The sequence below is a fragment of the Zonotrichia leucophrys genome, chromosome 1A (assembly GCF_028769735.1).
Source record: "Zonotrichia leucophrys gambelii isolate GWCS_2022_RI chromosome 1A, RI_Zleu_2.0, whole genome shotgun sequence".
Classification (NCBI taxonomy): Eukaryota; Metazoa; Chordata; class Aves; order Passeriformes; family Passerellidae; genus Zonotrichia; species Zonotrichia leucophrys.
In genome coordinates, this window is record NC_088170.1 from 28,267,420 (window position 1) to 28,293,441 (window position 26,022).

Consider the following 26,022-nt stretch of genomic DNA (forward strand, 5'->3'; position numbering starts at 1 on the left):
TGACATTAAAATAAATAAATGACATAAATAAATTACATCCAACACAATTAATGCTGGATGGATATATATCTATGAGGGAAAATATACTCCCCTTATATCTCATTCTTGTAAGATTTTGAAGAGAAAAGGCATGTCATCAGTAAAGACAGCAAGATCGGGTAAGTGTGCATATATTAGAGAGAAAAAGTTTAAAAATGTAGCTCATTGGCGGTTTTAAATAAAATATATGACAGTATTTGTAGGCTGATAACTTGGGTGTGATTTATACAATTGTTCTAAAAAAAATTTGGTGTGATTTTAGAAAAGTTAGCTCTCAAATTCATGGCATATTTTACTGTCCTATTCTGAAAAATGAGGAAAATGCTTACTCTCTAAAACTCTTAACACAGCTTTAGATAGGAGATAGAATATGTCCCTGGAATGTAGTAATTTCTTTTGTGAAAAATATTCATGACATATGTACCTATTTTTGCTTTACCTAAAAAAACTGTCCAGAGAATATATTCTCTAAAATGTGAACTCTAAAATATGTAAATCATAGTTCAGTCATTGAAATACTGTCACAATATTATATTCCACTATGCATATTGATGCGCCCAATTACATTATTATCAACATTCAATTTTAAAAAGTCACATGAAAAATCATACCTGAGCCCAACTGCCTTCTTCAGACTCCTTCTGTATTATCAGCAGGAAGCAATTAGTAAAGCAGGTAAAAAGACGATAAAAATTAGTTACAAAAAGATGTGATTTTCATATGCATGTTAATGAAAATGAAAATATTCACATAAAGTGCACAAATAAAATAACTGCCCAATGGCAATGTCCTAGGCTAAATTACCTGGAAAATTGTAAGACCAAGACCATAAAATGTAGCTAAATTTTCAAGACAGAAAATCATTATATCTTGGTGAAATTTTACAGCATTATTTAAACACTCTTCACAGTTTCACAATTAAAACACAATCACTTGCCTAAAAATTTGGGCATTAGGGATGTAGTTTTTTGTTTCTAGTTTGATTTTAAAACATTAACAATAAAAAGATGTCTTCTTGAGAAGGTACTGTAAAGGAGCTTTTTACATAACATTTTTTATGGAAAAACTGTATTTTTCTGGCTGGCCAGTTAAACAGGATCAACTCTACTTCTTGTCAGTTCAGTGCTGTTACATTTGCCTTTATCTTTACTAGCAATAATAAAACTAGAAATGAGCTCAGTCTAAAAAAAAAAAATTATGAGAATTGGCTTCCTTACTGCTTATGAAAAACTTTAAATACTATAACAAGCATAAACTTTGAAGAAATAATTCCTTATTGCATCAAAATTTAGCTCCAGAACCTCTCCCACCATTTATGGATTGGGATGACTATAAAGTTTGCCAAACTGAAGATAATTTTTTAGAGATCTCACTGGAACATTGCATCATCTTTCATAAGCCCATTTTATAGAGTTATGATATAATATTAACAATCAAAACCAAAAATTACATATATTCCAAACTGAAAAAAAAGAGTCTTACTTTAGTGTTAAGGGAGAAGTTTGACAAAAATAAATAAATAAATGACACTCTCCATGTGTGTCTGAAATCAAAGATCATTAATACCCAACTATGGACAAGAAAGACTCAGCATTAATGAAAACATGAAGTTGTTTAATTTGCCATTCTCAAGCCTTTTCTTATTTCTATGTCAGCAAATACAAAACACCATTTAGAAGAAGAGGGAGTAGATTACAGGAGAAATGTTGCGCCTGTAACCATGACAATTTCATTTCATTAAATGAGGTTTGACAGTGGCTCTGAAACTATTGTATACTCTTAAAAGTCCAATACTGGTTTCAGGGTCATGCAATTTTTGAGATGGCAATACCATTTGCTGAAAAATTATGCAACTGTTCTTTAAGTTCAATTTCATTACTCCCTGCAACTTTCTAATGGCATGCTTTGGGACGCATCCCACAGAAGATATGGCACGTGTGTTAAAGCAGGAACAGGCCTATTCTCTTTGGAGCACTGAAACCATTAGAAGTGGAAGTGGAATGACTAACCGTTTTAGCTGGAGCAGCAAGATTTTCCATTTCTTCGTGGGTCACCCAGACATTGCCTGAGGGCTACAGACAAGGCCCGCAGGAGGGCAGGTGGGATCCACATTAGGTAAGCAGTGGTAAAGAAGAAAGGCAGCACCACTGTAAGTTAACAGCGCATCACCATCAGCACAAGCATGTTCTTGCCTCTACCGAGCTGCAACTAGAGACAACTTTAGACAACTTGGTTTGTATCTTTCATTAGCGGCTTCTGAACAGATGTGGTGGAGTATTACAACTAGAACTGATGGATGAAATCCGGCAGAGCACTGCCACAAAGGAAAGAATAATAGTTAAAGCTGCATTTCATAAACAACTAGCAAATGCAACCTTTAGCTCACAGATCTGTGCACAGGTAAGCTTCAGCTCCCAAAGATTTTCCAGCCTAAATATTCTGCACAAGTCACAAGCTCATATTGTAATCTAAATAATGAATACTTCTCCCATGTTTCTGTAAATCAAAATGTCAAGAAAATTCACTTCTAAAACTATTCGTCCTCATCCTATTGTTTTTCATCAAATGATTACTAGGACACTGAGGAGAGTCAGGGAGGGAGCATGGATGTGTGCTGTGTTTTCTGGAGACCTGAGATAAATTAACTCCTTTCCTGAGAAAAAGGGGAAGCAGAAAGACTGGAGACTCAGAAATGAACGTTCCAGAGCAGGGCAGCTTTGTGTGCACACAGTTACGCAGGAAGAATTAAAAAAACAAGGCAAAACTATTCCCAATGTTTCTAGCTTGAACATAATATTCCCTCACTTGATAAGTGTAAATGCTATTATACTTTAAAATATCGTCTTATGCTCTTAAAATCAAAATTAATTTTGTGTAGTAATTAAAACATCATATTAAGTCTTTATGTTTTACTTTGGTGAAATCCACTGCAATTCATATTACCATGACAACACACAAAACTGTTTTCAGGGAAGAAAGTATCAGACAGCACAATACAATGTTTAAAGAACATGAGCAACATGAAGATAAAAGGGCAATCAACGGCAACATTAGGGTTGTTTCCCAGTTACTTATGTTGGTCACAAAGGTATCTGAATTCTAATTTCCAAAAAAAATTCTCCATAAATCCAATGAAGACAACATATTACAAAATAGAAATATTATTAGCATAATCATTATTATTGCCTTTCTAGTAGAAATCTGAGTTACACCACTTGACTAGCAGCCTTTGTCCTTCACTTCTGTGCCATGTTTACCATCTGATCCTTGTTTTTGTTAGTCTCCATTGCTTCTTGCATCTCCATTACCATCAGCATATCTCAGCATTAAAAACTTCCCTTTTGTTATCTTGTTTCTTTTTTCCTCATCAGTTTAGCCTATTTTTTCCTGCTTTTTATATATAGCACATTCATTCTTACTCTCCCCTGATCTATTTCCTTGCTCTTTTTGATATATACCCCTTTCCTTTCAGACTTGTATCTCTGAGTATCTTTACTTGCTTCCCTCCTTTCTGCCACCACTTTCTGTTCCTCACTGAATGCACGGCTCCACTTCCACTTTCCAGATGCTCCCCTCACACTTCCAATCACTGCTTCTCTTAAAAGCATGAAGAACCTAAAGCCAGCTCATTTGTATTAGATAACATTTGAAAGGGTGCAAAAAGAGGGAATGGGATAAAGACTCAAAAGAGCTGTGTTCCTCATGACCTCTCCCAACACCTGCCTCCCCTCCACCCTAAAAAAAGAAATAAAGAAAGAGAACAAACAAAAAAGACAAACGCAATCTGATTAGGCTGGCAAAGATGATTTGAAGAAAGAGGAAGGCAAAAAATAAGGGCAAAATGACAAATAAGATGCTTGATACCAATTTGGATAACATCAAGGATAATCAAAACAATGACTTAAAAAAGAAGAATATCTGATAAAAGAAAAACATCAGCAATCAACAATCAAGGAAATGGTGAACAGGTAGTTCTGAGTCTTTATTAGCCAGTTTTCACTGATTGTAAAGTGTGTGTTATCACAGAGCCACTCTGGTACTACACAAGTTTTTCTGCAGACACCTGTAGGGTGAAGTGGGAAGAAAAAGTTAGCTGAACACGACTCACTGTTCTGGATGTTGGAGGTGCTGATGGACTTGTCAATGACACCATCTCCTGGATTGCTAATCGGAGTTTTAGGCGATGGAGAGGATTGCTGATTCCAATTTCTCTCTGAATCTCAGTGTCAGACAAAGCAGACATGATAGCTCCGCTCTTCACATTGGCACGGCAGGCAGCGACGTACCAGGCTGGCATCCCCAGCCAGAGCTGCCAAGAGAAAAGGGCATTTCATCCAAAGCACTGCTCCATCTCCCAAATGAAATTACAATCATAGAATATCCTCAGCTGGAAGAGACCCACTGGCACAATCAAGTCCAACTCTTGGCTCTGCACAGAACAGCCTCAAGGATCACATCATGTGCCAAGAGCATTGTCCAAAAGCTTCTTAAACTGTAAGACTTGGTGTCATGACCACTAACAACCAATTAATTAATGACCAATAACAAACAAATAATTTGTCAGGACACCTATCAGTCTGAATAAGCATGGTAACACACACAAGTATGAATATCATAGTCTCTAACAGAACAAAATTGTTTCAGAACCTTTGAAACTGCCATGATTTCATGTGAATTCTTTTTGCTTTTACTGTAATCAGAACTTTAAAGCAAGGCATGCTTTGAATTATTTTTAGAGCTGCCTCCATCCCCTGGGCTACTCCTTTCCCAGGTTTTAATGACCAAGTACTGGCACAAATCAATGTTACTTCCTATCTGATAAGATTATGTACAGAAAATCATCTAAGAGGAATTAAGTAACTTTTTCACTTTTGTACTAAAATTTGGCTTTTTCTTTTTTAACATGGTGTACCCAAGACACACAATCTTACATTTCTCAGCTTTTATCTTCTGAGTAGAAATTAACCAAGCCCAGTTCAAATAATCAGGGATAGACTTTACAGTAAATTTGGACCTACTGAGTGTGAATTACTCTTGTTTTTCTCAGCTTTCTCATTTTATGCTGCCTCATTAATATGAATGTCAGTGTCTACAGCTCTTTTTCCCAAAGGAGGTAATTTCATATCACACATGTGAGGTTTTTAATCATGGTGTGAAGTACATAATGCTTAGCAAAGCCTGTGAGAAGAACATAAGCAGGGAATGCCATAATCACTGAGATTTTACAGATAACATAATGGAAAACAAATTCACTTAGCTATGTGCATATCAAATAGGCCATCAGAATTAGCTGATTCCATTGGCTGTCTTTTGTTTTTACTCTTAATATAGGCTTACTAAAAGAGGACACAAGGTCCAGGAAATGAAGAAATTCACCAAAAAATCTGTAAAGCAGTGATGAATTGAAAGGATTTTCATTTCATTTGACACAGTAGGGGGAAGAAGTGTGTGGTTCTTAAGAGGTTTATACTTTATCTGGGAAATATTTCCATAAAAGACAGCTGTTAGATCACTTTTATGTCACAGGGAAAACAGACTTGACTGTCAAGTTGCAGAAGGCTCAGTCAGGCTTTGAGTCCTGAAGTACCACAGAGGTTGAGACATGACTGCATTGTTTGAGTAAGTCCTTCCCACAGCTGGGATTAGACACTACCATCCATCCAGTGCTAGTCTGAACCTGAAAACATGATCTGATTCCAACAAACTGTTACAAAATACAAAGTTTCATGAAAGAAAAAAAAACAAAAAACCAAACCCAAAAATAATGTAGATAACACCCAGCTGCACTTGAACGGCCATGAAAAAAACATGCATAGCTTTAAAATGTATTTCATCACCTCATTTACTTTAACATTAATTTTTTTCACACATACACCTGGAAAGTGGAAAACCACAAACACCGGGAATTATTCACCCTGCAGAAATAAACTGTTTGCTGCTCATTAGGTAAATTATTTCTTTAACAAAGTAAGTAAATTCTTTAACAAAATAGCTGTCTAGCAGAAAACGATGTTACATGAACAGTCTCTAAAAAGAGAAGACAGAAATAATTCTAGACAGAGAACTCAGATATTGAGAGCAATATACTTTTCCAGAATTAAGAAAACACAAAATTCTTAAATTATTTCTCAACTATGTCTGTGCTACTTACAAACTACAAGAATGAATGCTAAGGCTGAAAAGCCCTGTGAAGTTTGAAAATTTCATAATATACTTCTAAATTGTGAGTATTTTTCTCATTTAATATTAGCTTTATTCTGTATTTGAAGTGACACATATTTTTCTTTAGGAGAGCATGAAATGTACTGATGCTTATAGAATAAACACACTAGTCCTATCCTTATATATTTTTGTAATCAGTTTTCAATCTGCACTGACTACTGTGACCTAAACTTCCTGTTGAGCTCTCCTGTGCTACTGTCATCATATTCCCCAAGAACTTCACAGATCCTGATTTCTCTTTATAGCCCCTCTCTTAGACAGTGGGAAGCATATCCTATTTTTCAGGGAAGAATCAAGGGGGAAAAAAAGAAAGGCTTAACTTGTCAAAAACTGCTTGAAACTGCAGATCTCCTTGAAATATGAGGGTATCGGTATGCAGAAATAACAGACTTTTGTATGTTCATGTCTCCAGCAAATCAGCCTTTACTGTAATGCTAAGTATTTCTGACTGATACAAATCTGGTTACAGAACTCCTAAAGTTGTATGACAAAGCAAAGTAGTGGCCAAATAAAGGATTGTTCCATATTAACAGAGATTTTTTGGGAATGAGGATATAATCCTATTTTCAAAGACCATATACAAATGCTTGCATTGACTTTTGGCAGTTTTCATTTTGTATTTTTCATTAGGTACCCTCAGCAATTCCAATGTGAAGCTGAAATTTTGTGCACACTAGCTGCTTTCTTTTCTCATCTTTCATTTATTCACTAGCATATTTCTGTCAAAGGTTTGGAGAGCGATCTCCTTCTTCTATTGCAGGGGAAAACTTCACAAAGTCTAACTGATGATCAATGGTTAGCAGGCAGGAGAAAAGTTGTGAATAGGTAGATGCTTGGTAGAGTAAGGAATAGACTTGTTCTTTGAGCCAACAAAGAGTTTGTATCTGCACTGAAGTGTTTCAGCCTTGCTAAATAAAAGTGACTGTGGATTCGTATATGATCATTCTTTCTGCGGCCTTCTCCCCTCAGCATCTGTGTACGGGTTTTTTTGAGTAGTTCCTTCACCTAAAACATTCATAGATTACTTTGTCAAAATTGATGACAGCTCTGCTGAATGTTTTTTTTTCCTGATTTCCAAAACTCATTTGTTTATGTCCTCCAAAGTACATAAAGGACAGCTCTCTGCACATTGGAGTTCATATATGAAGGCACTGCCTGTCAAATCAGGGAGATTTCAACCTGGGTCTCCCACACTGCAGGTGAAAATGGTGAGGGGATTTCCCATTATGTTTTTAAAATGTAGAAAGCTACAAATTCTTCACATTTATTTAAAATTAGCACATCATTCTACAAAAAATGTCTGTGGAGTTCCTAGACATTTAGAGGTTGAGTAATTCAAAGATTTAAAAACTTTGGGATTCAAGTGCATTTCTGGTCCTCATCCCACTGTGCAATTCTGACTTACTTTTTTCAGCTCTAGTCTCTAATTTACACCATCCAGTGTCAAAGCCCACGTAGTGCTGATGGCACAGCGCACAGCAGGAGAGGAAGAGGCTGTAACAGTCTCTTTTAAGATTTGTAAGGACACAGAAGCAATTCACAAAAGTGAGTCACATTTTCAAGCTATGGCCAGAACCTACCTCCAGCCAGGCAACCACCGTCGGTCCATCCCACTGTGCGAAAGGCAAACCTTTCCTCCGAGCCTCTTCCAGAAGTTCATGTCTAAAAATGGATCAAGAAATGGTAAATATGTGCAGTTATGTGCTGGGACAAAAAGATGCAACTCTGCCTTTTTGTGAAGGGCAATAACAGTGAAGCACAATGACAGGCATAGAAAAAGCACAGAACACACCAGTTAACAATACAGCTCTTTCTCCTGTTGAATGTACTCTCAATCTATTCCCAATTCTTCATTTTTTCTGACATCCTTTGAAACATCTAACATAGAAAAGGCAAGGTTTCTCTCTCTTCTTTAGCCAAAGCAATAAAAAATCAGTATACCCTATAATAAAAGGGTATCAAAACAGACATTGCTGAAGAGAAAACTGAGGGGACTCCTGAGACTAACTTATCTCTGATCTGGTAATGACTCAGTAAGGCCCAGAAGTGGCAACTTCTAGACATGAACTAAGCATGGATGTAATGCAGCTGGATGTGAGAGGAGTTTGTGTTTGAAACACTAAGCCAGCTGTTCCAGCTACGCACAGTGCTAGGGCCTATGCAGTACAGCTATTCTGTACCTTAAGTGTGCCATCTCTGGCTATTTAAGAGTTGATTGTATCTTTCGTAGTTCCATGTTTGCATCTTTTTAATCATTTATTATATATAAAAGAATTCTTTATGGTTTACTGATGTATTTTTATAATTATAGAATTGATGTGATTTCTCAATTTTATATATATATATATATATGTCTGTCTATTGAGTTGATCAAATACCATTCCAGCTCCTGTATCTGCAGTTTTTCTGGACTAAAACTGGTGTATATGTAAAACATCATTCTCAAAGCTTAATTGATACTTTTAATATGGCTGTACTAAATATTTGGTATAGTTACATATAAACTAGTCAGCTAGTCTACCAGGAAATTGCTCTATATTAAAAACATTCAGCCATTTCACCAGACATTTCCGCTGTGGTGATGGTGTAGAAAAAGCAGTCCTTCAAATGTCTTTTTTTTCTGGTATTTAACAACATCCTTTCAGCTGCCTCCCACTGAGCAAACCACAAAAGAATGCTCTCTGCAACAAGCTGTAGTGAAAAACAAATTAGACAGGGACTATGCTAATGTAGTATTCAAATTTGCTTACATTCCCAAATAACAAGAAAATCTTGGAATTATGGCTTCAATTTTTTTCTGTCCTCCTTTATTACTACAGCCTTTGTGATTCAGTTATCCCTTGACAATTTGTCACCGCCTCAGCAGCCTTTCAAATATATGTACTGTAAAATCAGAGCAGATAAAAGCAATGGAGTGATCTTATTTGTAAGGAGTAGTCCTTTGGGGATTTTTGCATTGCCAAGGGGCCACACTGAGTGAATACGGCTTTAGCAGAAAAAAGAACTCAAATAATAGATTTTGCATACAGGTTTAAATCCCTGGCTCTGAATATTTATGGAAAGCAGGCTGCTTTATTTCCTGAGCTTATGCTCTAGTAATATTTAACATTACAAATACTTGACAGCATTACTGAAATTGATACAGCTTCTCCTCCTCCACAGCCTTTGCAGCAGACCTTTCCTTTGTCACAGGGATATCCCAAGCCACTGTGGAGCTATCCTTGATTTCTGTGAAAGCAAAACCCTCAGTAAAACAAGAAGTTGCTCTCTGAGTACATGAACACCCTGTTACCTTCAGCAGGCAATGGGGATGCAGGAAAGGCATATTCCCAGGGAGATAAGTAGTGAATGCCTATGAAAGGTATTCACCTGCCTGCTTAGGAGAGCAGAATTAAGGCATGGCCAGACTTGGCCACATCCCAGCTCCCTGTGGATGAGGTATTTAGGTTGCAGCCTTCCCTCAGGGTTGGTTCTGCAGGTGGTGCAGTGGTGCTGTCCCTCCCACAGATGCTACAGCAGGACTGCAGGTCTCCTGCTGCTACCAGGTCTGAGAGCTGGCATGGCCATCCGTAGGGAGACACAAGCTTTCAGGAATGCCCTTGCCTCACCTGGCCACTTTTGGTGTCCCATGGCAGAGCATGGGCTGAACAAAACCCTGTACAATGTGCTCCTTCCCTACAACCAGCCCAATCCTGGGGAGCAGCTCCTTCTGTAGTTGGGAGTTCATCCCTGGAGGAACCTGATCCCAGAGTTCTTTTATCTGAGCTATTCTCTTCAATCATCCCAGCTGAAAGCGCTGGGCTGGTTAACATGTTAAGTAGAAAATGAGATCATGTCTTTGAGGGTCACTGGCCTTCCTTGCTCGTGTTGGTTTCCTGCTCCAAGCAAGAAAGCAGCAGCACCTGGACTACAAGGAGGTGGGAAGGAAGTCTGGGCCTCTTGGATTTGGTGTTAAACCTCTGCATGACTTCAGGAACTGAGATGCCTGAAGAAGAGGCATTGGCACTTCAAGGTCTCACTTCCATGAAAAACTCAGTTCCTTTATACTGGAATTACAGAGCACACATTTCTAGGGAGTCTTCTGTGACTTTGCAACATCTGTACCAGCCCGAGTCTTGGTGTGGAGGCTTACAGTCATTCCAGTGATCCTCAAACCAATACATTCTCCCAGAGTGGGAAAGCACTTCTGTTACTTCAGAGGCAGTCTGGCTCACAGAGCTAAAGGACAATAGAGCTGTGGTTACTGATTTCAGCTCAAGGAAATGGGGACAGGCCAGAAATGAGATGCCATAAATATACGTGTGTGTGTATATATACATATATATATATGTATGTGCTATAGCCAAAGCCTTTAGTTTGATAAACGTAACCCAAATGGTCTTTGCATGTAGAAGGAAATTGCTCTGAATTGAAAATACTTTTAGCATAAAGATAAAAATCCTGTACTCAGACATGCACATGAATTATACCCATCATAAGCATTGTGCCTCCCTCATCGATGCAGAAGGATAGTAAAAGGCCTTTTATAATGTTTTCTTGCCTTAAAAAGAATTTAATGCTTAAAAACTTATGATTTCTTCCTCAGATGATTCTTATAAACAGCACTGCAATAGTAAAGTTAATGGAAATTATAATTTACTTTTGGAATATTAGTTTTTGACTACTTAATACAAACTAGGAGATCTGTGAAACCTGAACCTTCAAGCCTTCAAACCTGAACCTTTATGAGCCAAACCTAAACTCAGAATTTATATTTTTTGACTAAGAGATACATTCTTAAGTTTACAGTCAGTGAAAACCCTAATGAATGGTGTGGCCAGGGTTTTTTTTTTTTTGTCATATGAACTAGCACTATAGAAAAAAAAAGGTCCACTCTTTCATTAAATTAAAAGTATCATGTAGGAAAAAATATGCACTGTTTTTACCAATTGTGCAAATCAGCTGAAAAATTAATCCAGTGACCTGCCTGTTTTGGAATAGAAAACAATATTTTAGAATGGACAGGATGTTGTCTACAATTGTCCTTATGGGACAGTCACTGGCTTCCTGAAAACAGAAGAACCCCAAAGCAAAATATTGGTAACTGCAGTTCAATTTTCCTTGCAAACACATACAGGTGATGACAGGAGGAAGAAGGGACAAATGCCCTAGAGCTTACCACTCCCTCTTCCCTTCATTACAAACACACGGTTTGGGGGATCATGGAAAGCATTGTACAGACAATCTAACTTAGGAGGTTCCTCGCAGGGGAACTGGGGATTTTCCCCTCCTCAGTTGTCAGAAGAGTACCCCATGTTACAATGTGTCCATGTTGCATTGGCAAGGAGGAAGGGGATTGAAATGCAATTATTTCCATGCTGGCTTAGGTTTTTTGGCAGCATATGAAAACAAGGAAAAATTGATATTAATTAGGCATTACTAGAAATGACATTATTTTGCAGATAGGGGTTTAAACCACTTACTACCAGTGTAATGAATTCCACATTAAAGCCATATTTTAAAATACAACATTATTACTGCTAAAGAACAAAATCTTCTTCCTGGAGATATTATGGGAGTAACTGGAATATGCTATTTAAAATATATCATTACTGTGAGCCTGGTTTTGTAAAGTCTGGAAATTCCATGAACATCAACTGTTTAACATCAATCCAACATTGAGAAATACTTTGTGTGTTTTAGGGAGAGTCACGTGAAGTGGGCTATTTTCACATTTTTATTAAAGACAGTAAAGAAAAGTCACATAATGTCAAGTTGTGTTGTGAAGCTGTGTGTAGGAGAAGCAGAGTTGCTGTCCTAGCACTGACTTCTGGTGTTTAATCCTCCCCAAAATAACTTGCTAAGGACACTGTTAACACTGGGCCATTTGCCTCAGCACCACTCATCCACGAGCCAGGTACAACACACTGCCCAGATCAACCTAAAAACCTGAGAGCACAACTGTCCCATAGCATGGGGACTTCTGAATGCTTCAATAACCCCTTGGAAAGGAGAAGTACATGGAAGCAACAGGAAGGCAGAAAAAGTGAGTGAAATTATCCTGCAAATCTACTTCATATGTATTCTCTCATACCAAGGAAATTCTAACTCTGTATCAGCAGCTGTCATCAATTCATTGCATAAAGCCCAATGAACTTTATTAAAAACATTAATAATCTTTAAATAGAACTTGTGTAGGATGTTAATGCTATCTTGACTTAAAGTGTGTCATTCAGTGGCATTCAATTTTCTTCACGAAGACAAGGCTGCCCCCCATGAAGCAAACAAGCAAAGACAGCTCAGGATTTCTAACACACATACTGCAAACACTCTGTGCAATACACGACACCCAGACATTGTCTTGATGAAATGCAAACAATACTTCAACACAGAACTCAATATTTCTGCAAGTAATAGGATTTACTCTGATATCTAATAGGGTTCATGTGAAAAGACCTCAGGGATATTATACTGCATAAAATATATAATGTCTCTTAATTAAAACATAATCATAAATGTGAGATAAATTGACAAGGAGTCACAGTGAAGTCAAGAGCCAGATCATGCTTCTAAAACACAAGCAGAATTGATTTAAAAATTTGGCTAATGGGTAACGAAGATTGTGAAATGGCCTTTAGTCACAGACATTTTCTCAAACACAAAACAGATTGAGGTTTTTACCTAGCAGGTCCTCTGACTATGAACTGACATTATTATGGTTATTGTTATCACCAATATTAAAATGTTTCATTTATAACAAAGTACTGCATATGATAGGTTTCTAGAAGAGAACCAGACAGAAAAGACAGACCAAATATCTTGCATTTATCTGAGTAATCCTATGATTTCAAGGTAAGATTAAACACAACTGCTGCTTGAAATCTAACATACATTCAAAGTCTGAAAAAAAGAGGAGACAGGATTTCTAATGAATTAAACTGGAATTAGATTTTATCCTTTCTGTTGTCATTTGCCAACTATTTAAGACATGCCAGAATCTGTAACTCAGGACATTGCATAAAAAAAAAAAAAGTTGAATTTGCATAAGTTAATAATATCTAATAAAAATATCAACTTACATTTTCTATATATAGAAACATTTTATATAGAAACATTTTCAAGATACATTTTCTACAGATGTACTTTCTGCAAGACTATAAATGGATTTAAAGTAGGAAGTGGAGTGGGAGGTTAGGGAGAGACTCAACAGTTCTTATTGCCACAAAATGCAGATTTAATTTAATCTGGAAGGATCCAACTGATTTAAAGACTGCACTAATTAAAAACTAGGCCAGATCCTGTTTGAACTTTGACACTTAAGTGATCTGGATTTTAAATTATTGGAAACCTTTGTTCTCCTTTCTGAATCAAATATCAGGTCAGGCTGGAAACAATGGACAAAATTCAATCTCCAATATTTTACAAAATGTTTTGTATTCAACTTTAAGGCGTTTTCAGAAAAAGATGACTGAAATACAGAAATCAAGATGTAAGTAATAAACAGAATGTTTTAAAATCTATAAAATAAGGACGTATAATTTCCACAGTAGCCCAGACTAAAGAATAACAGTGCTGTGGATATTCCATGTTAGGTGAACATTTAAGCTGTATGCAAACTGAAGGGCAGCGTTCTTTTTTTCTGAAGCTATTTATTTGGCTAAGTGAAGGACATTCAGGAATGGATAAGATAAACCCTGTCAAATAGATCTTCAGAGGGCTAGTATTAAAAACCAAATAAAACAGCTGTGAAATAAGCAGACTTGCATAATACACAGTCTTTCAGTCTTGAGTGTATTGTACTACATCAGAGACCCTCAGTGGTCCCAGGATGGTCAAATGTTATCAAATCTCTTTTTACAAAGCAATTTCATAATCAAATATTATAATATATTGTGGTAACCCTTGTTCAAAGCTAAGTTTTGTTTCCTTTCACCTACTGAAATTTCCTCCTTAAGTCTGCAAATTCTTATTCAAGAAGAAATAAAATTTCTACAATAGATCAAAGAAGAGATGAAGATTTTAAACTTGATATAAGGTTAATTACTAAAACCAAAACAAACAAGAAAATGAACTGGTGAAAGAGAAAACAGTAAAATTATATGCACAAATAAAATATTTTTTGCATATATGTTTGTTTTGAAACAACATGAGTGTTCAAACAGAAAAAAAAGTTTGTATACTCTGTGAGTCTTTTGTGATTCAATAAACAGAATTCATGCCTTAACAGCATTTGTTAAACTCATAATTTTTCCACTGTCTTTAACTCTCAAATGTCTTTGTGATTCTGGACTTTAGAACTCCCAAAATGTGTTTATTAAAAAAAAAAAAATACAGAAGTTATCTCCAAGTAGTTAACTCATTCTGTGAAGCACTTCAGGAACAAGTCCTGACCTAAATTTGTGAATGATTTCAAGGTTTTCATTTATTCTGAGTACTTTGAAAGCTTTCATTTTTTTGCATGGATTCAGTTTCAGTTTTCTGAATGGATTTGTTACATAAGATTCACGGAAAAACAAAAAAAAAAGTAGGAATAAAACATAGAAAATAAACATGGTGCTGAAGATTAATATGTTCAGCAACCATGGCATTTTAACTTACCCAGATATGCTTTTCATGAGATGAAGAGAGATGAATGGAAAAAAAAAGCACATAAATGTTAATGAACATATAGTAGTCCATAAAAAAATAAATAGTATGATTGATAAAATAATATCACCATTATAACTACAGAAATCTTTGTAATTGATCTTTCAATGCTTTAGAAAACTTAAGTGCTCTTGTGAGGAGCAATGAAATTGTCAAAATGAGATTTTCATTAAACTCATGGTGGCTATTTATTAGGAACCACTCAGCACAGCACATCTTCCATCAACAATACACATTCATGCCAAAGATCTGCAAACACAGCAGATGTGGAGTAGGTTTTCAAATCAAAGCTTTTTGCTTAGCTTTGAATAATTTCACTAGGGTTTTTGTGCAACCCTAAAAATCTTGAAAATCCCAAACCAAATTACCACAGATACACAGTAAAATTGAGCGGATTACATACCAAGGTTTACTTTTCTATGTGCACTTTAATCATATCTTAGCAAAATATCTCATAGTAATCCAAAATGACCTAGAACTGGTTGCAAAATTTTATATTTGCAGTTTTATTGTGAATGAGGTATGTTTTAATTTCAGCAGTCATTCTAACACTGTATCTGTAGTAACAGTGGTATGAATGATTTGCCCTTTGGGTAACCTAATATTGCCAATATAACACGTACAGTATATGGAGGAGAAAGTAGGATTGCTGTAGTCATTGCTGATAATAAACTTTCTACATCATCCATTAGTTGCCATCATAAAAAAGAAAATTATAGACCTGAATGAAACCCAGACACCACAGAATATTACATTTCTATTGACAAATTATTTACAGAGATCTAGAAATGCTTGGTAGATATAGTTGTAATAAATGTGAGATGAAAAACCTTTTCTGTGTTTAACTAAGAAGAGGTTGCAGACGTTTCAGTCAGTTTGGAAGGGCATTGTTTTTGAGGACTTCAATTTTGCTTTCATGTGTGCAAGATCAGCAAAACAGCTGGGAGGGAGCAGAGAAAGTGCAACACAGAAAAGTAGATGGAAACAAATGACAAATTTATACACAAGAAGATTAAGACAGGAAGATTAAGGAAGGGAAGGACAACAAAGGCATGTAATATAAGTAAAGTACTAGGGAGCTATTAAAAAAATTACCAAATCTGATGAAAGTAGCACTAGAATTGAATATGCATTCATGATTCATTCTCATTTTCTACTGAGCTAATTGCAAAGACTGATGGGATCACCTTTGCTGAAAAAGCTTTTAATTTTGAGCCTTCTGCAGTATATTGAAGCAGAACTGCTGTTTGTTACATTTTCCACTGAGTACTCCTTTGGCTGTGTGTAGAGAGAAACAGGGGGATTGACTGGAATGCAAGAAATTTTCTTGTAGTTTTAATGAGCTCGCAGTTTGCAGTCACTTGGGGACAATTTATGGGAAGGCCTGAAGGCCATGATGGGAGTAGACAGGGGTAGGTCATCAAGGGGCTTGTCACTTCCTGAGCATCTTTTTGGAAAATAATAAAATACAGCAGGGAAAAATGGATTTTTAATTCTAGGTTTTACCTTTTGGGTATTTTTATGGTTTGGGGTTTTATTTTGTCATAAGGCAACAAATTTATTGCCATTTTATTACATTTTCTTAGACATATGTGAATATAAAAGTTGTGTAGAATATTTTCACTCTGTTGTGTTTTACCCATTTTTCCTTTAAATCCTAATTCTACAGTTAATCTGATGGGATACTTACATCTGCTGGAAAGACTTGTTTAGAAAGCCAGCTGTATGCACCAGGGTATAAGCTTATATTTATCCAGAAGTTCCAAATTGCAATGGATAGACTTCTACATGTAGATAAGATAGGGACTAGAGCCTTGGGGGTTTATGTCTGATTAAAAAGTTGCAATTTTCTTGTACAAATATTCTTATCTTTTATGAGGAAGAGAATTTTAAAAACTTGGCAAAGGATAAAAAGTACTATTAAAAAAATACTATTAAAAAAAGAAAATGTTTTTAAAATATGAGTTAGATATAGAAAAAAATATGTTGTATCGTCTTTTCCATCATCAGAATAATCTAAATAAGGTTTAATAATCCTCTGCAAAATAAAACCCATTTATCTTTACATTTGTAATGCTAAAAAGCCTCCAAGTATCAATGTAAGAACAAGACACATTTTTAATACTGCAAAAGCCTTGACTGACTAATGATTTGAAACTGTTCCAGTTAAAATACTTACTAAAGGAATTAAGTTTAAAAATAAATTTCATCTTTATGTGTCTCCAAGACTAGACACTGATCCAGCCAAGAGAAAACCACACTGCACACAGCAGACAATCCTAAGCTGCATATCAGAACACTGAACACCTCCCCTTCTTTCATCAGAATGGGAAAACAAACACATTTTGCTAGACAGTGAGGAAAAACTAAAGATCAGGCTAAAAACTACTAACAACATATCTGAGCGTTTCATAGATAAGGTAGGAAGGAATGAAATTAAATGCAAAACTTGAATTTTCCTGAAGATTCAGAAAATAAAAGATTGGGGGTGAGAAAACATTGTACTCTTAAGACCTATATCAAAAAATAAATTGCATATGTTTAGGATACAATGGTGCTTAATAAGGTGGACGGCACAGAAAAACACCCTAATTAATCCAATTGGATTAATTTTCTAAAATGTGTGCAATTAAAAAAATCATTAGAAACAGCTATTTGCATACTGCAGAGGGCAGAAATTATTTGTAGTCACAAATACACTACATCAAATTCTAATTGCACTTGCACACATGAAACCTAATTAATTAATCTAATTAAAGGGGCATCCTGTGGATTCAAAAGCAATTACACAATAACTGCAGTGTTTCAAACAAAAGAGTCCACAGTATTCCACAAAATAGTCTACCTATTTTTTTTTTCAAGTTGCTTGTTGACAGAGATATAAAACTTGGATTTGCCTATTAAAAAAATAATAAAAATGTTTATCAAGTGAACTAATCAACATTTTAAATTCTTTTTTTTTTTCCCTAAATAGAGAGAGTCAATCCAACATGCTGTTCTGTTCACATGATGTTCCTGCTGCTTAACATGTACATCACAGTAATCAGCTGAGGCTTAACAGCATTGCAATTCTCTCTGCAAAGTTAATTATAAGGCTATGGATACTAAAGATTTATTTTTTTACATATGAGAATTTCTTAGGTCTTGATTTTACAAGGGTTTTTTCATGTATGTAAGCACATGTATGTGTCCTGGCACATCAATGCTCTTTTGCAGTGCACTTGAAGCCAGGAAGCTGAATTTGCAAACAAAAACCTCTTGCTGTGGAGTAAATCCCCCCAAAAAACAGGTTCTTGGGAAAGAACGGTATACTTTGATTTTCCTTGGAAAACATAAACTCCACATCAAGCTTGTTTTGGAAATATGGAATTAATAGATTCTTGTTCAGAGTCAAATCAAACAAAACTGAAGAAAAATGTGTGGCTAAAGCGCTGCTCTTGACTCACATTAATACACTGGGGAGTTTATCAGCTTCTGGACTTGGGTCCTGCCATCATGATCCAGAATAGCTGGCTTGCATGTGAATTCTTTCTCAGGGATTTTTGTAATAATTTGTACAAAATATACAATTATAAAATGATTTGTCTTTGGGATTGCTGTAGAAAGGATGGCACAAGCCAATCTCCCACTGTGCTAGCAGCATGCACAATGTCAAACCCACCTCTGAGTGGCAATCCAGGACTACAGAGCACTTAAATTTCTCAAACCTTGCCTTATGCTGGTGCCTCAGAGGGGATACAATCAGCACATCCTGTGAAATGGCAGTGACTATGACCAATTATTGCACACTTTTCACACAACATATGGTATATATACATCTATATTTCTCCAGAGACACTTGTTTGCTGCTACTTTGCATATTTTTGCAGATCAAATCAAACATTGCATTTGAAAAGGGTTCCTGGCCTTTGGAGCCATACTACACTGTACAAAGCAAGACTCTCTAGAGCTGTATTTGCCACCAGTGAAGCTTTTAGGTATGGGCAATGTGACATCATTCCTGAGCAAAACTGTGGATAAGGAGAAAACAATTGATGCTGAAAAGGGAAGCAAACACAACTCTATTTGTTGCTAATATTTCAAGTTTGGCTGTTTATGAAAATAAAGAATATTTTCATAAACAGCTCAATGTATGGTATTTCAGTGTAAAAGACAGTAAAACATTTATATAGCTTCTTTTAAGTGCCTTAACTTGACCTGAGGTCAGTGGAGACAGGGATTTTTAAGGGGAATACAGTTCATTTTAGCCACAGTTATCTACTCATTTTCTGATGTATGAATCGTTTTGTGGGACACACACTGACCAACCTCTCCTGTTCCAGAGGACACTGTGACTCTGCCTGAACCTTTCAGGGGCTTTCACACATTGCAATAGAAACTGGACTGACCTGAACTTCCTAAGCTGGGTCCTGGCCTGGGCTATCATGACAGCCCTGTGTGAATGCCAAGGCCAAGTCATGGTGCATGCACAGTTTGCACAACACCCCCAAAAGATGATGTCATGAACACAGGAGATAGTCTGTACATGGTCACAGAGAATGGTAGCTAGAGTCAACTACAAAATTCAGAATTGGAAATTAGATAAGTGTTTTCCAGAGTGAGACTGGTTAATCACTAGGAAAAAAAATATTAAGAGAAAAGGTCCATTCTTCATTTTTACCTTCTGGAGAGTTTATCTTAATCAAAAGGTATGGTTTAGAGGAGAGAAAACTATTTAAATAATCATTGGGGGCGTTCAGTTGAATGTAACTGTGACAGATGGTTATCTGTGCCACTAATAATTCTAGTCCTAAACCCTGAGGTTTCATTAACAAGGGTTCTTTAGGAAAACAGGCTCTGAAAGTTCAGGCAAAAGGCAGAAGATTCTATATACAAAACATCACCACATTTTATACAGAACAAGTGAAGTGAAATACAAAATCTAGTTAAAATTATAAAAATCAAGCACATACACACCCCAACATCAATTAATTTCACAAAAATGAGTAACACCTTAAACACTTTAAATACCCCTTACCCTCATCTTTTGTGTCTTAGAACAGCGTGCTGAATTTACAAATAGTAAGACCTAAAAAGTTTCAGTATTAACCAGAACTGTCATTTATTTAATGTTGAGAGTAAACATCTATGGATGCGTCAGGCAACATAAATTCATCTTCTCAGCTTGTAAGAGATGTTGTGTATAATTTAAAAATTCTACACAACCTTCTTAATTTCTCTTTGATGCCTTAGGAGTAAGGCTTATTCCTAATAGATCAACTGTAATAAGCAAATTTTGGATGAATAGAGACCCTTGGAGGTTTATAAATGCCTATCATATTATTGAGAGAAACTGTTAATTACATTTTAATGAAGTCTAAGCAGTCAATTGAAACTGAAAGAAATTTTACATCTAACTAGCATATTTTAAAAAGGAAGCAGGGAAACCTTGAAATTTAGGATAATGACACTATAATCACCAGAGAGGGAACTGGTCTCCAAAATTACCACACTCTCTCATTAAACTTTTCAGAGTGAAAACTCTTATTCAGTACCTGGCTCCATGCAAACAAATGGGACTAAAGCACTATAACACACTGCAGTGTGTTCCTGACTCCATGGGGACCAGAGTTGATGCAACATTTGCTTGAGGGAGCAGGTGCTCAGGACACCTGATGCACCATTAGAACCTGCTGCTGCAGTACCTGGCAATTTGAAACATCATGCATCTTTATCCCTGGGATAAGGGCATCCTTCTGGAATTACTGATGAAATTAAATACATTCAAAAACGCAAAATTAGAAATTTAACATTTTAAGTATTTCTCAGTTAAGAAATACCATGGATATAATTTAACATGAATCTATCCTTTTATAATGACTTTCATCCAAACTAAATCCAAGCTAATAGCAGAGGTGGGTGAAGATCATGACTACTAGCACAGTAGTCATATGTTGATCACACTGATGAACCCGACTTCTGTTTCACAGCAAGGGGAGAATCTCTGTTTTCCTGCACCAGAAGCACCACTGAACTGTTGCTGAGCTGTTAACAGCGCTGAAAGCTACGTCACCTGATTTGCACATCTCAAAGGGAAACACAATTTTAGTATGGGGTATTATACTTGTTTTATAGAAAAGAGAATTGGCTCTGGCATCACTATTTGATGGCTTTTTGTGTTGTTGGGGTGTTTCTTTGCAGGGTTTCTTTTGGAGGTTGTTTTTGATTTTTTATGCTTTGGATTTGGTTTTCATTTGTTTAAAGGGAGAGACAAAGCCAGCATAAGTAAAGCTGTCTCAGACCTGAAATGCAATACCAAGTACTACTTCCCAGCTTTAGCCTATCCTTTACCTATCCTGTTTGTGGGTTTGGCTCTCTTGGGCTTTTACATCCTAATACAAGCCAGTTAGAAATGCTTACAAGGTGCTCTGCTCTGTGTTGCAGTGACTGCTCACTGTCTCTGCAGGGTTTGTAGAGCAGTTTTGTTTAGCAGTAAAGGAGGAATCAACCACTGGGACTTAAATCATACTGCCAAAGATCCTACTGCTACATCATGAGCCAGGAAATGACTCTCAGACTTCTCTTATTATGTCTTAGAAGGACCTCCCACACATCCCCACACCATTAATGTTACATAGCACAGTTTCCTCGTTTGCACCACACAGTTCAGGAATCTTGCACCTACTGTGTGCATGGCAAGGCTACTTCCAGAGGGAATTTGGCATTGTTAAGAATTGGTACAAAGGAATGTGACCTACTGCAACAAACTTTTCATTTAAATTACTTTGTGGACTTTCTCAATTTAATATTTTCTAAGGTGAGACATGCAAATAAATGACTGATATTCAAGACCCATGTGGACCTAATCCTGTGCCATGTGCTCTGGGATGACCCTGCTTGAGCAGGGGAGATGAAACAGGACCCACTGTGGTCCTTCCAACCTGACCCGTTCTGTGATGCTGTGACTGCATTTCTTACAAAGAGGTGTTAATTCTCTTACACTCCACTGACAGCTTGGCAGCCTAACAACTGCCATAATTCAGCACAATCTCCTGTGTATCTCTGACACAATGGGTTACATTTTTTCCTGTGTTATGGTTCCTCTAAAACGATATATATATACATATATACATAATCTAGCAATAATGTATGTTAAACTTTCTGCAGTTCTGAAGTGAGAAACTATGAAGATAGGTAACCCTAAAAGGCACAGGGGGAAAATTAAATTTCTTCATGAGATAGTTGTAGAACATATACTTTGGATAAATAATATACAGTTCAGACTAATAGAACAGTTATAGTCACAAAGGAAAGATTCCTTCCAGCAGAGGACACTTTGATTACATCTAATCCATAAAGAACCAAGGACAGACAGACACAGGAGAAAAAAAGGAAAGACTTGAAAAGCAGAAAGCATGGGACTGTGTGAGATTGGACACAAATTTAATAACAGATTATCTGCACACCCCTTATTTACAGACCCAAAAGTTGGTAGGCAATCTATAAATGAAATAGCCATGTTTGCAGTTGTGTGTGCCAAGTCTTTTTATTTTACCCAGTTTAATGAACTAACAGATAAGAAAGTGAACAAAATGAATGCATTATTCCCTTCAAAATTGTTTCAATACTGTGATACATTCAGCCCTCAGAACTGGAAGGTACATTGGGACTTCAAAAAAAGGCTGCTGAAAATAATGTTATATTCTTTATGAACGGTAATGATGGCCTCAAAGATGCCTTCTGGATTTAGTAAAAATAAAAACCTATGGTAACATAATCTACATCCATATATTCCTAAAATTACTTATTATGTATAGACAAGAAATACAGAGACAAGACTCATCAACTGTAACATCCCTGTGAATGCTATTTTGAGTTTCTTAATTGAATTGAAAACGTTTCTTCTCTTCCAGCTAGCACAGTGACTGCTTCTCTAATTGCTAAATTGAGGCTGATTTAAACAGAATGTTTGCATTTGTACATTACATGAATGTGTACATTTGAAGTTATATTTCATCAAGCACTTGACAGAAAAGTAGTGATTAAAAATATTCAACATAAAAATTTAAAGAGAACCTCAAATATTATCCCTGGATTCTTTGGACTAGAACTGAAAATTCTCTTGAAACTCAGGCAAGGAATCTTAAAAGAGAGAAAAAACCAGAAAACCCAGAAATTTTTTAAAATGAGGCTTTCAGAATCCAAATAATAGCATTAAAGTGAATGGTTATGGATGAAAATAAACCTATTTGCTTACAGAATGAATTTGCAAAGTCAGTTTCAAGTACCGTCTTTGTCTCTGACACCCTCTAATTACACTGTAAGTGCAGTGCTGCCAAGAAGTTTCTTTTGTGTTTGCAGCCTCATTTTATTAGTTCTTCATAGCTCCTGGCAGCTGCTATGAGTCAGTGTACTGCTTTTACAAGGAGGTGCATGAAAGACAGCATTAAATTATTATATAATTGATGCAAACAAAAAGCTAGGCTGCTTTTTGTCTGCATTTGCTGACAGGTAAATAAACTGAAGCTGCTAGGGTTTATGGGGAACCTTTGACATCTAGAAACAGAAGTAACACTGTTCAATAGATAATACTAAAGAGATTTTTCACCCTTTTGAAAAAGAAAATCTACATAATGAGCCACTAAATACATATCTATTTTTTCAGAATTGCACTGAAGGCAAAAAGCACAGGATTAATGACAATGTGAAATGGAAAAATGTCTCTCATAAACCTATGTTCTTTCACAACTGAAATAATATTGTACAATTGACAGACTCTAAATATTTCCCCCTATATTTTACACGCAGCTCTAAAAACTTTTACACTGCAAAGAAACATCACTACTAAAACGCCATAGTAGATGGTCTTGCTTCTCATTCCACATTTGAGTAAAACAATAAAAATCCTGATATTTGAATCAATTTTCAGCCAAAAAGTCACATAAAAACAGTACTCACTTTTTCTTTAGTCTTCTGTCCTTTTCTGCTTGTGTTCCAAGTTTGCCTAATCCCAGAGATTCCTGAGCTGCTGCCTCTGTTTCCATGTAACCTCCTGGAAAATAAACCAAACAAAAACGCCACCATATTTTTCCTTCTCTCTCTTCTGTTGGTCCCCTCCTTAACCCTTCAATTCCCCTCCCACCCACCTTCATCTATATTTGTTTTCTTAAACTGTGACATCTGGTGTATGTGGAGAACATCTATCACCTGCAGAAGTTAATTCTGATGAGCATTTACTACATTGGAAAAAGTAGTAGAGGAAAAAAAATGTTTTCTCCTCCTTGTGTTTAGTGGCAATGTATGACACGAGCACCCTTATCTCCTTTACCTATTTTTCTCTGCCTCCCAAGGCTCAGTCTCATGGTGCTAAGTAAGCAATGCTCTCAGTTTTAATCTTAGTTGAAAAATGTACAAATGAAATTGAATTCTCTCAAATTGTCTCTCTACTATTGCCATCATGCAGCATCACCTAAGGCAGTAGTGCTAAAGTCTTCATTTTGTTTTCATAGAGGGTCTTAGATGTCATTTTCCCTGAAAACTCCCAGACATGAGACAAAGAATCTGGCAGAGATAAGTAAAAAGCCTCCTACATCTCCCTGGATGTGTCTTGTAGGCACCTAAATGTGGTCAAAGTCAAGGGAACTTGAATAACTCGCACAAAGTGACAAAGGAAGCTTGCAGTAAGACATGTGGACCAAAATAAAATAATTTTAGAAACTAAGGGCATGACTGGTACCATCCACATGGCCACTGACATGACTTTCCTAGCACAGAAATGGAAAATGGTCTGACATTTTTATTGCTGCCCTGGTTCAAGAAGAGGGGACCTGCCCATGGAGCTCAGAAGAGTCTCCAGGCTCTGGCTGCACACTGTCCTCTCACTCCCACTCCTGTGTGTGCAGACAGAGGCCCGGCAGCACTCCTTTGAAGGCTGCCTTCCTCCTGTGCTCCACCTTGGAAGGAAGGTGTGCAACTGGCACAAGAAAGAACGCCACAGTATGGTAAAATGTTGATGCTTGACTCCATTTGAACATAGCAATTTCTTATCTACAGCTAGTGGATAGTGAACAATTGTATAGTGGATGCTGGCATAATAAAAAAGGATAAGTAAATTAAAATATTTCTGCCCTGATATGTTGATTTTAATAATAAAATAATTCATAAATGTTATGAAGTGAAATAGCACCACAGCCTTTTGCAAGCTAGATTTACATGCACCTCAATCAAGTGAACAAAAGCAACTACTGCATCATGTCTATGACAAAAACTTAGAAAAGCTTGGGTTAAAGCTGTTCTTTCAAAGCAGGTGCCATTTTAGCACTCCTGTTTGTCTAGACAGATTTTTAATTTATTGAAAGAGGACACTACTGCAAGTCTCACAATGAGAATGATGCAAATGCATCTCGCAAATGCAGAAAACAGGAAGGCATACTTTTTTCCACTTCATCTGCCTGTCAAAGTCTTATAGAATCTCGTTAAATGCTTCTTGCTGGCTCTGGATTACATTTTTCATTCAGCAAATAGTCATAAACATACCACACCTTTCTTGAGAGAGCAGCTCTCAGTATGTTGGACAGGGATGGGATGAGTGCAGTGCAGTGAGGGTTTATTACAGGTTGGAGAGTAGTTGGGGCACAATGCATTTCTCCATTCTCCAAATACTTCTGGCCTTCGAATAACTGAGGGTACTCCTCCCATTGGATGTGGCCACAATAAATGTTTCCTAACAAGCTGACCTTTCCATTTGCCATGCAGATCAGCTTGCTTGGGCAATTCTAAAAATGCCAGGAATGTATTGTTTGTTTTAGGGTCTAGAATATTTAAAACGTAACATGAGAAAAATACAAAAGTGGTGCTTGCCAAGAGAGAGAAGACTGGAAAAGAAGGAAAGAAAAAAAGAAGGAAAGAATGAAAGAAAGTGCACATGTGCTCCCTGCAGCATTCCTTTTTCCTTCTCCAAAAACTTAGACAAAACTTAAGGAATCTAGAAATCTTGAATCTCAGTTCTAAGAAAGATCTCCTAAAGCATGAATGTGGCTTGAAACAATAAAGCTAATGGTTTAGCAGAGAAGGTAAAATTATCAAATAATAAAAGAACAAAATTCTGGCAAGTTTAGGAATTGAAAAGAAATCATTTCAGGGGCTTGCAAGGAATAC

The 26,022-nt window shown here is 36.5% G+C and overlaps 1 protein-coding gene across 8 annotated transcripts in view; it reads right to left on the bottom strand.

The window, feature by feature from the left end:
• The window catches only part of PPFIA2 (PTPRF interacting protein alpha 2), a 288,804-nt gene that overhangs the window by 12,038 nt on the left and 250,744 nt on the right, over nt 1-26,022 (bottom strand). For all 8 annotated transcript variants that reach the window (XM_064702003.1, XM_064702001.1, XM_064702002.1 and 5 more), the window contains 5 exons: nt 23,824-23,917; nt 7,842-7,923; nt 4,148-4,348; nt 2,049-2,111; nt 651-680 (listed from right to left, as the gene is read on the bottom strand). In XM_064702003.1, coding sequence (XP_064558073.1) covers nt 651-680; nt 2,049-2,111; nt 4,148-4,348; nt 7,842-7,923; nt 23,824-23,917 — 470 coding nt within the window. The remainder of the gene's footprint in view (nt 1-650; nt 681-2,048; nt 2,112-4,147; nt 4,349-7,841; nt 7,924-23,823; nt 23,918-26,022) is intronic.